Source organism: Tachypleus tridentatus, chromosome 13 (genome assembly GCF_004210375.1).
Source record: "Tachypleus tridentatus isolate NWPU-2018 chromosome 13, ASM421037v1, whole genome shotgun sequence".
Taxonomy (NCBI): Eukaryota; Metazoa; Arthropoda; class Merostomata; order Xiphosura; family Limulidae; genus Tachypleus; species Tachypleus tridentatus.
Window position 1 is genome coordinate 256,609,232 of NC_134837.1, and position 16,019 is coordinate 256,625,250.

General features: G+C 33.8%; 2 protein-coding genes across 7 annotated transcripts in view; one reads left to right on the forward strand and one right to left on the reverse strand.

Annotated features, from left to right (window-relative positions):
• LOC143238021 (uncharacterized) overlaps positions 1-839 on the reverse strand; it is a 34,828-nt gene extending 33,989 nt beyond the window's left edge. For both annotated transcript variants that reach the window (XM_076477903.1, XM_076477902.1), the window contains exon 1: positions 646-839. In XM_076477903.1, the coding sequence (XP_076334018.1) occupies positions 646-691 (46 nt within the window). In that variant the 5' untranslated portion in view covers positions 692-839. The remainder of the gene's footprint in view (positions 1-645) is intronic.
• A 14,542-nt stretch (positions 840-15,381) lies between these two features.
• The window catches only part of LOC143240158 (CLIP-associating protein 1-B-like), a 145,198-nt gene continuing 144,560 nt past the window's right edge, over positions 15,382-16,019 (forward strand). For 4 of the 5 annotated variants that reach the window (XR_013021596.1, XM_076482129.1, XM_076482131.1 and 1 more), the window contains exon 1: positions 15,382-15,563. The gene's annotated coding sequence lies outside the window, so the exon portion shown is untranslated. Of the gene's footprint in view, positions 15,564-15,587; positions 15,710-16,019 lie in introns of those variants that run through there. The other variant, XM_076482130.1, reaches the window with a different exon arrangement.

The following is a 16,019-nucleotide window of genomic DNA, read 5'->3' on the forward strand; positions in this document are numbered from 1 at the left end:
TTTATTCTTATTAAAATGTTGGGCAAACAAAAAAAAGAGATATAGTCGGCAAAGAAAAATATAACTCGTCTCTCATAAATAGACTATGAATGATGTGGTTCTATATTTCTTAATTTGTAATAAACTTTGATACATCTAATCTATATTTCATATTTAAAAGGTATATCTATAATAACGTTTAGGGTTAACTACAGTCCTGTATTTATACTGTGGAAAGAGAGAATGATAAAATAACTTAAATGTAATAGCTTTCAAAATATATAACAAGTTACAATTTTTTTTAATTATTGTAGAAACACTGATAAATAAACTTTTAGTTAAATCACAGCAAAACTACGTCATATACAAAACGAATACTACGGAACAGTGTGTACTACATAGTTATATCTCTTTATTTAAAAACAACTAATCATAACATATATTATCTTGAGCAAATCACACTTATGAAAAAATTAGTGCCTCCTGCGACCCCTGGGAGTATACTCAGGCGTGGATTAAAGCAGGGGCTATTGAGGCTGTATCCCTAGACTAGGGCTCAGAAATATCCCGTTATGAAAGGTTTTGAATATATTATTCTTCAGTTATAATCATTAACATTCATCCTTCCCCTCAACCCATACTAAAGTTAAAGACGTAACGACTCACTTGAAGGTGTTGGTGACGCTGAAGCAGGTTCCGTCTGTTCGACCATTCTTGTCAACCTGACCACAATATTTTCTACTGGTAGTTAAATCTATCTACCTGTTTAAATACCAACCCACCACATCCTAAGTAATTACACAGCTATCTTCGTCAAATCAGCAGCGTGAGGAACGGCGAATGTTCGTGCGTACGTGTGCGTGTTTGATGAGGTTTTACATATTGTGATTGGTTGGCTGTAGCACGTGGATTTTCGCGTGCAATGGCTCGCGCTACCAAAAGTTAAATAGACTCAAGACAAGTAGTAACAATTATTTCAGAGAATAAACGTGAGTAAATAAATACGACTTTCGTTCACTCGGTATTCATGACAGTTTGTGACAAAAATTGCTTAAAATGATAGGAAATACAAATAACAGTCAGTAAGTTTTCTTTTCTTATAGTTTATAAATAAAAGTATATGATATTTAAAGCTTTAACAGAAAGTCCATTTTTTATGAAATTAAAATATAATAAAATGTTATTTTGTGTCATAAATTGTCGATGCTTCCATTGATAAGGAGAGAACAACGTTTCACCTTCCTAGGTCATCTTCAGGTTAAGAAAGAGTTTGAATGTAACAGTTGATGGACACATGTCTTAGGAATGAGAGTATAAAATGATACGGGATTGTAGGGGGCGTTGCAGGTGGATGTTAGGTTATTAATTACTATAGGTTTGGTTTGTTTTGAATTTCATGCAAAGCTACACGAGGGCTATCTGCGTTAGCTATCCCTAGTATAGACTACAGGGAAGGCAGTTAGTCATCACCACCCATCGCCAACTCTTGGGCTACTCTTTTACCAACGAATAGTGGGATTGATCGTCACATTATAACGCTCTCACGGCTGAAAGGACGAGCATGTTTGGTATGACAGGAATTCGAACTCGCGACCCTCGGATTACGAGTCGCGTGCCTTATCCACCTGGCCATGCCAGGCAATTAGCATAGGTATAAAACTGTTCCTTTATATTGGTTTAATTTTTGTTTTAGTTGCTGTATATGTAGGGATTCTTTGAATTTGCGTTTTTTATATTTGTTTCCCTACTTAATATCTGGGTGTTTTCTATGGTTATGTTGTGTTTATTTGACTTTACATTTCATTTCAAGCGGGTTTCTCGTCATCAAGAAGTCAATGCTTCCATGAATTTCATATCTCCGAAGTTTTGTTACGAGCCCTTTTATTACCAAGAAATCACATAGATTAACGTGATCTGTGTAAACTTTCTTTGGCTAGTTCAGGAGTAATCTTGAAGGCTATAATTCAAGGTTAAATACCTGCAATTCGCACAGCGCAAATAACCCATTGTGCAGCTTTGTGCTTACAAACACCACGGATAAACTAACTTACAATCTTTCAGATGAAACTTTTACAACTCAATAATTTCTTCATCGTCGTAATGACGAGAAACTCACTTAAAGTAAAATACTGTAGTCACGAGTCGTGAAGCAGTCCTGAGGCATGAGAAACAATGTATTTTTACATGAGTCACGTTACATGTTTCTTAAACAAGCGGCTCTGAAACAGTAATGCTGGGATTATGGTTTCTTTTTTAATATATTGATCAAAGATTCGTTCGTTTGGTATTTTAAGAAGACCATGTAATTCTTCGTGCCTTAGCGGTAATCAACAGAATTTACAACGCTAAAATTTGGGACTGCAGCGCAGATAGCCCACTATGCAGCGTACAAACAAAACGGGGAAAAGAAAGAAATTCGTTTTTTTTAATATAGCTATTTTCACAGAACTATAAACAGCATTTAGGGCTTACTATATATTCATGTGATAAGGCAGTCTTTGATGCGTTGTAAAATAAGTAATGAACATGTGCTGGGTTTGTACTTCGTTATTAAGCTACACTCTTCTCACTGCAGGTGTCGAAACCTGGCTTTACGTCCTCACCGCTGAACCAACAGGGGTCACGAATGCTTGGGAGTCAACAGGTTCTCCTCTCATTATATGTAGTTAAGCACAAAGCTACACAATGAACTATTTGTGTTGTGTGCACCACGGGTATCGAAACCCGGTTTCTAGCATTGTAAGTCCGCAGACATACCGCTGTACCATTAGGAGTTTTCCTCTGATTTAGATGGTTCGGCATGGCCAGGTGGTTAAGGTACTCGACTTGTAATCTGAGGGTCGCAGGTTCGAGTCCCCGTCACACCAAACATGCTCGCCCTTTCAGCCGGAGATGCATTATAATGTGACGGCCAATCCCACTATTCGTTGGTTAAAGAGTAGTCTAAGAGTTGGCGGTGGGTGGTGATGACTAGCTGCCTTCCCTCTAGTCTTACACTGCTAAATTAGGGACGGCTAGTGCAGATAGCCTTCGTTTAACTTTGCGCGAAATTCAAAAAACAAAGTTATGTACGTATGTATCTTATTAACTTTATAATATTTATTTGTGTGCTTAAATTTTCACTCAATGTTTAATTCAATGTCAGTGGCCTGTGTAAAAAAAAAGCAAGGTAACACAGTACGCCTGATACATGTAAGAAACCTAATCAGTATGTATTAAAATGTCAACGGCGCATATCTAAGCTAGAGTTTCGCAACATGATCGAAATAGCTATTGTTATTGCATTTAGTGAATCATACAAAAAAATGTTCATAAAGAAGTCGTAACCTCTTTGTATGCCTGTAGAATATATGAATCTATATTAGATCAAGATTAGTGATTTGACCTTTACGTATTATAAATTGCCATGGAAACCTTACCTTTTCATTCTAGTGAGCACTTAAAGAGTAAGGTATTCGTTTGGATGATAAATTACTTTGAATTATGAGTTTAAAAAAAATTTTCCCCACGTTTTTATTATTATTCCTAAAGTATGAGCTATTTCAGCATACACACAAAAAAATGCTTATTTAAAGTGGGCCTTCAAAAGAATGTTTTTGTTGTTGTAATAAACATATACAGGTTTAGCTTCTATAATAAATTGTTTGCACTCTAAACAGCTAACACAATTTTCATTGTCAAACATATTGAAAAGGTTTTATAAATTTGAGCTTGATCTTAACAAATAGAGCTGTTTATAAAATGTTTAGGAGGTTTTTAGATCATCATAAAGTAACCTAAATTAATTTAGGTCTGTGAATATTTTTATGCCATTAGGCCTAATTCATTATTCAATATTATAAAGCAGATTAACTGTTTAATTATGTGTTCATCACACAAAAAATTTTAATTTTACCTTTGGTGAAAAAGTAAAATGTCTGTAACATACCTACTGAAACTATAACAGTTTGTCGCTGTCTATTTAAAAAAAAAAAAAGTTCGTCTTTTTTTTTCGTGCTGCCACCTATAAGGAATTACTTATTAGGGACCTATCCATAAAAGTTTATACTAACATACTTAAAAATCACAATTTAAAAAAATGTTTAGCAGTGGAAATATTGGTGTACAGATATATAGAATTCAAAATGCACTGAAGAATATTCTGTGGTACACCATCAATATTTATTTAAGAAGTGATTTTGTAAAATTTCTATTTTCATACAGAGAAGAATTATTGTTAATAGTAGTACATCTTAAAGTGTTAAGTCATTTAATTATACTTCAAAATCTACGTTTACTATAGTTGAACACATTACGAGGGCTGTTCAAAAAATACGCGGACTGTTTGAATTGCGCGGCTCCAGTTGGTTCCAGGGGAATCAGCTTGGTGTCGCTAGGTTTGCACAGATCAGCTGATTACCACGCCATTTCCCGATTGCAGATATCTTCATTTGTGTATCAGCTACGCGGTTTTAAGTGAAGTGCGATTTTTTTCGTTTAGCGGATTTCAGAATGAATGACCTGAAGGAGCAACGACTTGCTGTGAAATTTTGTGTTAAACTTGGAAAATCTGCGACTGAAACTTTTGCTATGCTTAACACGGCTTACGGTGATGTTGCTATGAAGCGTACGGCATGTTTCAAGTGGCATGAACGTTTTAAGGATGGTTGACAGTCCATTGAAGATGATGAGCGTCCTGGACGTCCTTCCACGTCAACTGACGACCCACACGTCGACAAAATCAACATCCTGGTGCGGGCAAATCGACGTCTGACTGCCAGGGAGCTTGCTGAAAAGTGTAGGATATCAGTTGGATCTTGTTACGAGATTTTGACCGAAAATTGAAGATGCACCGCGTTGCTGCGAAATTCAGCCCTCAGAACTCGTGAGTTTTTGGCCACACACTCGATCACTGTTCTTCCCCACCCACCCCCTACTCACCTGACCTTGCTCCTTGCAATTTTTTCTTGTTCCCCAAACTCAAAAGACCCTTGCAAGGAAGAAGATTTGAGACGATTCCCGAGATTAAGGCCAATGCGACGAAGGAGCTGGAGGACATTACAAAAGAAGCGTACCAGGACTGTTTCAACAAGTGGAAACACCGTTGGGATAAGTGTGTGCGTTGGGGAGGAGAGTACTTTGAAGGGGTCCCAGACCTGTAACTTCTAAATAAAGTACATTTTGTTTTATGACGTCAGTCCGCGTATTTTTGAACAGACCTCGTATTTGGGATGTATAACGGGATTTGTACACAGAAAGTTGGCTTATACATAGATTCTGTTAAATCATGTACATGGTTAATTATTTTTACTGATATAATGGATGATATGATTAAAAATGAATTTTCGCCCCCCTTCTAGCCTACTTATATATATATATATATATATATATATAAAACAAAGTGTATGTCCGGGGAAAAAAATATATATGATCATATATCTACCATTTTATATCTGTTTCTAATACATTTTTACATTTCTTGATCAATCAGCGCCAAACTTGACACTGCTTGTTAGTTTTGGTTGTTTTTGAATTTCGCGCAAAGCTACACGAGGGCTACCTGTGCGAGCCGTCCTTAATTTAGCAGTGTAAGACGAAAGAGAAGGCAGCTAGTCATCACCACCCATCATCAACTCTTGGGCTACTCTTTCACTAACGAATAGTGGGATTGACTGTCACATTATAACGCTCCCACGGATGAAAAGGCGAGTATGTTTGGTGCGACGGGGATTCGAACCCGCGACCCTCAAATGACGAGTCGAACGCCTTAACTCACCTGGCCATGTCGGGCTCTTGACATTGCAGTATAGAATTACATATTGCTAGAATTCTTTTGCAAACATTATGTGTTTCTTTTCACTAGTGGTACCTATATGTTTTTTTATTGCACTTTTAACGTTCGGATCTCTGTCAAACCAAACATGCTCGCCCTTTTAGCCGTGGAGGCATTATAATGTAACGGTGAATCCCGCAATTCGTTAGTGAAAGAGTAACCCAAGAGTTTGCGGTGAGTGGTGATGACTATCTTCCTTTCTTACAATGCTAAATTAGGATCGGCTAGCTCAGATAGCTCTCGCGAAATTCAAAACAAACAAATCAACATGATATGATACTTTCGATAAAAATATTTAATAAACAGTGATAGTTTTAAAAATAGACTGTATAATTACTTTGTTTTATCATCCTTCGTCTCTGTTATTATTATTTGTAAAATTTACTTAGTTATTCCTAGTATTTGTACGTTTTATACACATTCATTCTTTCTACGTTAAAACATGTATAGCTGTTGTTAACTTTCTATCGCTCACCAGAGGGAAGTCGGCCATGGAGCAATACCTGTCGCCAAAACCCGAAAAACAAGCTTGACTGACACTTTTATAATTTTCCTACAGCTGAAAGTGCTAAGTGTGTTCAGCAACATCGTATCTCGAGCTTCGAGCTATTTTATCCACAAATTAACACGTTAACTGGTCAAGGATCTCCACTCGCAATCGGAGGGTCGCGGGTTCGAATCCCCTTCCCAACCAAACATGCTTGTCCTTTTAGCAACAGGGACTTTATAACGTTACAATCAACCTCTCTATTCTTTGGTGAAAGAGTAGCCCAAGAGTTGGCGGAAGGTGGTGTTGACTAGCTACTCTATATAGTCTTTCACTGGTAAATTAGTGACGGCTAGCGCAGATAGTCCTTATGTAGTTTTGCTCGAAGTTCAAAAAACAAAGAATCAGTTAACAACTTAACCTCGATAGGCCACTCCAACCCAGTTACAATGAGAGAAACACAGATGTGGCTGTTTGAACAGATAAAAATGAATGAGGTTCATTCCATTTTATTTTCGTACAGTTGAGGAATTTTTTAGTAATGCCGCACGTTTATTGAAAAGGAAAAGTGATTGCCAAATTATATAATTTTTATTTAGTTAGTTGTAATTAAACACGAAACTGCTTAATGGGCTATCTCTGCTCTGCCCACCACGGGTAGTGACAGCCGGTTTCTAGCATTATAGGTCCACAAACATACCGTTGTGATATTGGGGAACTAATTATGTATATTTTAATTTGTTTAAGCATAGTGGAAGTATAGTATTATATATATATATAGTATAATGTCACAAGTTTGCAGAAAATAGGACGATTAACTGATATCATGTATTAATAAATTACACTGGTAAACAAATATTTATGTCTAATGTATTTAACACAAATTTCCACTTCGTTTCAAGGTTCATAACTAACAAATTATATAATGTAATGGTCAAGAATGAAGACAAAGACATAGTATAGAAAGGTAGCAGCCAATAACATCTCAGAGTTGTTGTTTTTTTTAATTATTGTATTTAAAATGTGTTCGTTGTTTCGTTTTTCATAATCTACATTCTCTCCTTTTTCGTAACCTATATTTTCTCCTGTGTATTAAAAAAAGCACAGTACCGTTTTATATTATTCAGGTTAATATACATCAGTGATGACGAGAAACCCACTTGTCGAGAAATTTCTATGTAAAGTGTTTTCTCAGCCCAAGCGAGCCGTTTTTGCATATAAAAAAAGGTTAATATACAATTACTTTCACACTGACGTCACCAGCATTTGTTGCTGCCACACCCTAGTGAACATGTCAGAAAATACACAGATGTTAGGCTTAAGAGTATGCTTTACAAACTGAAAACTAAGTTGTTTTATTTCTTATAACAGTTCTATACGGTTTTTGTATATATTTGTATTTAAACAATTCTCTTCCAAATGTTACAAAGTAAATTAATATAGAATGTTTGATTTATTAAAACATCCAAATATTGATGCTATTTTCTTTTAAAAATTTCACCCTTTAAGAATTTGAGTTATTTTCTCAAGTAACTGAACTAGCCTTAAACTAAACTGTTAAAACAGTCGATTTTCATTTCAGTTAATTAAACAATAAGAGAGACGTCTGTATGAGAGCAGCTTTTTACCTGCACCAGAAAGGTTAGAGTGGAATGAAGTTATTCAAAGCCCGTCTATTGCAAGCTCTTATTGTCAAATAAAACCAAAAAACATTTGTGGTATTTCTTGACATACGATAACGGACCAAAATAGCTTATTTCTGCAGAGCACCCAACATTTTTAACCAATTAAGATCAATACTAAATGCGAAAGTTCGATGTTAAAACATAAGTTACACATCAACCACAATTGAGTAAAAGTGAAAGATAAAACATTCGAAACAATCAATTGTCGCAAATACGGTAAGAGAAATGATTCATCTTTTTGTGTGTATATGTGTGTGTCATAATATCAGCGTGTTGTGTTTTATTCTGTTAACGTGGTAAGTCAGCAAACCAAATACCTTTGCAATGTTATTTTAATTTATAAAACATATAATGAAATAAAAGATATACCTCAAAGCACCTGTACATGAGAAAATAAAATTTCTATATATCCCAATGCGCATGTCATTCCATGCAATAATAACGGAAAAAATATCTTCAAACCTACTTAGTTTTGCTCAATAATACTTATAGCCGTACATTGAGTAGGTATCCATGGCAACCCCACAACAACAGAGAATATTTTGTTCCGTGACGACAATAATAGAGACCTTCATATTTAGATGTCACTTGCACGTACGGAAGATTTTTAAATTTTCCTGACACCAAATATGTCGTTTGCTGTTATAAGCAACTTTTTCTCTCTCTTTCTTTTTTGTCAATAAAATTTTCTTGATACAAGCTGTTGGAATTGGAAATTAGAATTTTCAACAAGAAAACTGTACGTTATGTTTTCATGGAATATTAAAGGGCCAATTCAAGCATAGCTGTCCTTGATTTTAAGCTACTTACTAGAGAATTTGCACCACCTTTTGCCCCAAGAGCTTATATGACTTTTTCAACTAACAGGACTGACACGGAGGGGCATCACTTATGGAACCTTGGGAAATAACACTTGAATACATATTATATTATATAAAATAAAACAGTTTATTAAAATAATAAAACAAAAATTCGATTCCAGTGAGGCCGCTTTGCAATCTTGCTACATATCTGAATATTATTACTCAAATGAAGTTAATTCATGACTTTACACAATAATTTACTATGTAAAAGAGATCAGTGCTTTTCGACCCATGATATTTAGTATCATTTCTATTTAATTATATCTGGTCTTACTTTGGCTTTTCTTGTCAATTCTGTCTAAATTTGAAACTTAACAACTGACTATTTATGATCCTTATTCGCTTGTGAAACCTAACCCTACAAATAACAATGTTTCAACTGATCAGATAGAGGTCGATTTTAAATCTCGTACGACAAATGGAAGCCAATATTTATATTGAGCGAGTGTGGTTTGCTAAAGAAAAACATTTTGATTATATTTATGCTCGTCTTAGAGATTAAAACATAATTAATAATTAAATTAAATAAATAGACTGATATTTCCAACACGTGATGTCACATGTCGATCATACAAAGTTGCAAAGAATAATAAAAAATTATGTAAAAACTACATACAACGTTTAAAGTTGCACAGTTACTACACAATAAGTCATATTTAAAAGTATAAATTAGTGAAATGGCACACTACTACACATTGATGTGAAAGAGAACACGGAAACAATATTTTTTCATGCAAAATACAATCTATTGAAAAACGAGCTAAATGAGAACATTTCTATATTTTTTTAGAGACCATCAACTTAAAAAATATCAGGGTTACAAATCTTTGTGTCTCTTCATAATATGTTCTGTCTAACCAACAACTGGTAATTTAGCTTCAAATGTATATCACGTCATCTATTAGTAAAGACAAGAAAAACAGTGTGAATCACTTCGTTAATACGTTAGGTCCATGATGTAAAAATTTAGTATTCCTATAAAAGCGTCATAACGAAATAAAAGCATGTGTTTGAGAAATGTTGATGTTTTCTCTGGATATGCTAGAACGATTAAAATATGTGAATAATAAAATATTCTAACGAGATTTTTATGAGGTGTCAGGCTGGAATTAATAGAGAGACATTACGAAGAGCCCCCCGCTAGTACAGCGGTATGTCCACCGATATACAACGCCAAAAGCAGGGATTCAATTCCTCTTGGTGGGCGCAGCAAATAGCTCGATGTGGCTTTGCAATAAGAAAACACACACATTAGGAAGAAAACTCTTTTAAAATTAAGTGGCTGACAGTATTTACAAATTTTTTATCAGCTAAGTTGTTACTAGTTTATTTTTAAACCAGTTGAATAATACATTTATCGACTCGTTAAATGATGTATTGGTAGTTTGATATAAGCATATTAGATAACTAGCTGGAGTACTCGGCCCTGGACAGAAGTTATGTAAATTAATGATTAATGAAAGGTTATCGTAAGATATTAAAAGTTGCTTCTCTTACATTTAATTGTAAAAAAAAAAAAAAAAAAAAAACCGCTTAAAAGCACATAAAATTGTAAAACATAAAATGTGTAAAAAAAATCTGCAAGTATTTTAGCATGGACCCAGCAAATCTTTATACCAAATTTGGTGAAGATCCATCAACAGAGTAATGTTTTAAAGCAGCGGTAAAAACGTCCATAAAACAGCAAAATGCAAACTCAAAATCTGCATGTATCTGGCCCTTGGACCCAATAAACCTTCCATATCAAATTTGATAAAGATCTACCAAAAGAATATAATAAAGTAGGGTAAAAAAACCTCCATAATAAACGCAAAATGCAATACTGAAAATTTATAAGTACGACGAACCATTTGAATCTCCATACTAATTTTGGTAAAGATCCATTCACATCCCACGAAATAAATAACGGACATACAACAGACAATTGGCAGTAATATTTTATATACATAAATAAAACACGTTGTCTTATCTTACTATGTGGGTGTTATTAATTAAAAACATACTCGTTGATCTAAAATAATTAATTTATAAAATTGTCTACATTACTCAGGTTCTATGAACTTTACTAGAAACAATAAAATAATTTACCCTGACAAAGATATAAAGAATTATATGTACTGCTGACAAAATAGGCAATCGGAGTTTCTGCAACGTTTGTAATTAAATCTGAAAAAATAAAAGGTTCAGCGATATTTGTAGAATTAGCTTGCGACAATAAATAACACTTCCGAAACGTTTTTTCTTTTAATAGAACTTGAACCTCTTTACATTTAATTACATTCTACTTTATTTTGAATAGATTTTGTTCCTACGTCAGATAATATAAATTCTTACTTTGAAACAGATGGCGCTATAGTTCATACTCGTGTTTTCAATGGCTATCTACGGTAGCCGTCCCTAACTTAATATTGTAAGACTAGGGGGGAAGGCTCCTAATCTAATCATCACCACCCACTGCCAACTCGTGGGTTACTCGTTTACCAATGAATAATGAAATTGACTATCACATTATAACGCTTCGCGGTTGAAAGAGCAAGCACGTTTGGCGCTATGGGGATTCGAACACGCAACCTTCGGATTACAACTCGAGCGCCTTAGTTACCTGTTGATGTCGAGTCACTACAAGTCATTAATGTGTTTCATTTATGTAATGCTGCGGCAATAATGCTTCCTTACGCATATTATATTTGTATTTTTCTTCAAAATAGTTTGGGGTATATATATATATATACAAAGAATAACCAGTTGTGTAGCTTTGCTTTGAGAAGCAAACAAATAAAAAACTTACATAAATACTTATGTACAGAATAATATTACCGTAATGCAAAATTAAATTAACCAGCAACAATTTATGAACACAATAAAAATTATTTTATGTTGTGTGTTCTCTTGTGAACTAATTTCCTTCGTGCTTATAAATCATTATTTTCCGATTTACAGTTGTCTATTTAAATTAACCGTTATGTGTTATGATACTGTAAAAAACATTCGTGTTTATTCTGCGAATATAAACAGTTTTCCTGTGACAATATATTCTCATTACATATCACTTTTAAACAGTTTTTGTTAAACAAAATGTACGTTTCGGTGTCCACATTTAAACCACTGATAAGTCTTTGATGATAATATTATAAACTGGTGAATAAACTGTATAATAAAACTACTAATTAAAGCTCACAGCATATCAATGAACTCTGTACATACAACTGAAGAGTTCTCGTGCATGCTGAGTAGGGTGTGTTACATATTATAATTTATTTAGGACAAGTCTGTGATTTATTATATTTCGAACTTTGCACATCACTATTTCAAATAACCAGATGTTTTATTTTCAATTTAGAAGTTAATTAAATGTTCATATGTATCAAATTTATGTTATTTGCCAATAATATTGATACACAAAATTATCTTTCTCAACACAAATATATTTTAATATAAAAATAAACAAAACAGCAATGACATTTAAAATAACTGTTATTACTAATAGTTATTATACATGACGATTTATATGCAACAGTTTTACAAACTTACAAACAATACTGAGTTTTATATCTGGTCTAGAACTGAATATTTTATCTCCGGTCACGGAAAGCAAATTAATTCTTTGTTGATACACCTGTACATTTCTCTTGACGGCGGACTAAACTTGAAGCACCCATAAGTTTTCACTGACGATAATGTCTAATGTCCTCGTAGAACTTTTAACGTGCTAAGTTAATTCACTAAAGTTAAATGGTTTGTAATATTCGAAATCTATAAACATTGCTGGTCAAATTCTGTAGTATTCCGATTAATGGACGTCAATCACAATTATAGCTTCCAAAGCCAATAGCACACTAGCTCTAGCCAACCAATAACAATTTTCTGTGTCTTGTCTAACTGTTTTTATATAAATTACGCAAGTTTCTCGAAGTTTTAACAATGTTTGAAAACGCTAGCGCGTTTTCGTAAAACAAATATTATTGATTCTTACTCTCAAGAATCTGCTACAAATTTCGAGAACAGGCGGGACTTGCACAATACGCAGTCAAGAATATGTGTTGCATGCAAAAATGAAAACTACACTGAAACAAACGTAGGTATTAAAATAAACGTACAACAATAAATTCGTTACAGATGGTGAAAAAGTGACTTTACCTTATCACTTAGTTTCCTCTGGCTTGGAAAGCAAACAGAAAAACTGCAATCGGAAGGATAAAGCGCAAAATGTACAGAATATATTGAAAGACAAGTATTAGAATATTTGTGTCTTTTATCTACAGAAAAAACTATTAAGGCTGTCTGCCAGCGTCCCTAATTATGAATTACTAACTAGTGGTAAAGTAGCCAATCAGTAACATCCTACCACTCACCATTCTTGCTATGAAATTGATTGTTTTTTATGTAATGCACCCACAGATGAAAATAGAGGAACTATTTTACATTCACCATTATAACTTTTTCAATATTTATTTAAAATTCTTTTCATTTTTCTAGATGATAGTTTAACAGTAAATTCAAGTACAAAAACCTCAGACGCAGAAGAGTTAATACATTCATACAACGTTTGCTTGTTATATTTTGATGTGTGAAATGTAATGGCAGCATACAATTTCCTCCTTATTCAGTGGCTTGTCTCCCATAACATACAGCATGTTTCAAGAAAGTACTTCTACAGGTTCTATTTCAAACCATTAAAAATCACTGTAACTATTACGACTAGTTTTTGCATGTGGCGCACATTCTAAAGGAAGCTTTTTCCATCTCCAATATTAGGGATTCTAGTATGGACATAGTAAGCCTCTTTGATCTAGCACAACAAAACGAACATAAACTGCCTCTAAAGAAATGCACGAATAACTTAAACATATCCACAAAATCAAATCTTTATTTATAGTCGAGGAAAAGCTACGAATGTTATTTACCGCTGTCCATACTTTTGAACTACTGACAAGAGAGATTTGTTTGTTTTTTTTTAATTTCGCGCAAAGCTACACGAGGGCTGTCTGCGCTAGCTGTTTCTAATTTAGTAGTGTGAGACTGGAGGGAAGGCAGCTAGTCATCACCACCCCCCGTCAACTATTGAGCTACTCTTTCACCATCGAATAGTGGAATTGATTGACATATTATATTGTCCCTACAACTAAAAACGAGAGCATGTCTGGTGTGGTTGGGATTCAAATCCGCGACCTTCAGATTGCTAGTCAAACGCTCTAATAACCTGGCTATGGCAGGCCGGACAAGAGAAAAAAAAACTGCTGAGTAGCACTCTATCACCCACAATCCACGTTAAGGAATTGACTGTCACTTTTATAACCATCTGCAATTTAAAGTGCAGAAAATATTTTGAGATATGGCACAGATTCTAACTCGGGTCGGTACTTCTGAAATCTAAAACTCCACCAGAGTGCTAACAAAGTATGAATACATTTTATTGGCATTGTAAGCATTAGGTAATGTGTTGCCTACTTGAATTGTGAGTAAAAGTTCAGTAGCGATTTGCTGACTGTTTAATCTTAGTTTCTTATAAAGAATCATAGGCGGTGTACTATCCCTTCCCCAAATTTTATTCAAATGCATATATTCTAATTTTAATTTATTAGTTTCACTCAAAATCGCTACGCCTCCAACTAAGTGATTCAGGTTGTAATTTTAATAGCCTGCAGTAGTTTAAAGAAATATCTGATTTTGAGACAATGAAGCTTAAAGAGCTTGAAGTATTGATGAAGAAAACTTTATTACATGTTTAACATAATAACAAATTTACAACGTTTCGTCAAGGCTTTTATATTTGAAGATAACAAAACCTTATCAAAACATTATGTATTTATTACTATAGTAAACTGTTAATGAAATTTTGTTCATTGTCCGTTCCTTAAAATTTTATAGCCTTTCCACTACCGTGGTCTCAGTAGATAGTCCGATGTGGCTTTTCAATATGAGAACACCCACACTTTCCACTAAGCGACTATTTGTGTATGTGTGAACGTGTGTATATGTACTTCAGTACTTTTTTTTCCCACATCAGAAATTAAAATGTTTTATTTTGACTTCAACACCATTTCTTGTCCCTTTTGTTCCATCTGTCACAAATCATTGCACATGAAATCCACTAATCTCTCATTTTTGTGGTAAAAATTCAATGGAATTACGTCATGTATTTGTTAATATTGTTACAAATGTTCTGTTAGTAGACTGTGATAACTTAACTTTATCTGCATTTTAACTGCATTTTAAATTTCTCTCTGTATAAATACATATTATTTGATAAATACAGAATAACCACATATTTTGTTTCTTCTGATCCGCATTGTACGTTAATGCGTTTGTGTGTGTGTGTCCAATAGAAATTCTCGAACTTTGAAAGATTTGAGGTTTAAGGTGTCAAACACTGTAAATTAAAATTTTAATGTTCTACCGAAATTTAGAGAAAAACAAATTATATAACAATGTTTTTTCCTGAAGTCCATGTTCCTGTTAAATTAGATTTTTTCGAGTAAAACGTAGCTACGAAATCTCTTTCTCCTATTGACAATTTTGTAATAAATACCTTGTGGCGCCGCTTATGACGTCATTTGTTGGTAGCAGAAATGGTAGTTGGTTGTGTTGAGAGAAGTAATTTACTTGACACTTGTATGGAAAATGTCTAATTTGTTAAATGGAATGCCCATTAATTTGCGGTATCTTCATCAGTATTGATATTCCACAAAGCAAAACTTTCACAACTCATTTAAACTTTAATTTTTTTACAGTGATGAGTAAGTAGACATTTTTATTATTAAGTTTAAAAATTTTAACATCAGTGTTTCAAAATGTTATCAAATATAGTGCCGCAAGCTTATCTGTTCGTGTTTAATCAATGTTAAGCAGGCGGTGAAACTTGGTATCTGCTTTATCGTACTGGGTGAGGATGGTTTAAGTTAAATTATAGATAAACATTTGAGAATAATAGTAAATTATGAAGTATAAATAATTTCCATCAAATCAAAAGTTTATTTCAAATTGAAATAAATACAGTAAAAATAAAAAATTAAAAGGCTAAAGCTTGAAATGTATTACAAGTGCCCAATGTTAAGTACCCAAGCTGTGTGTTAATCTTGTTACTTGTGGCAATGTTAGTAATAAAACAGTAATCTCCTTTAAACGTGATGCATTATAAAATTATTTTGTTAAGAATACTTTGCTCGATATTTATCCATGATTTACTTTGATAC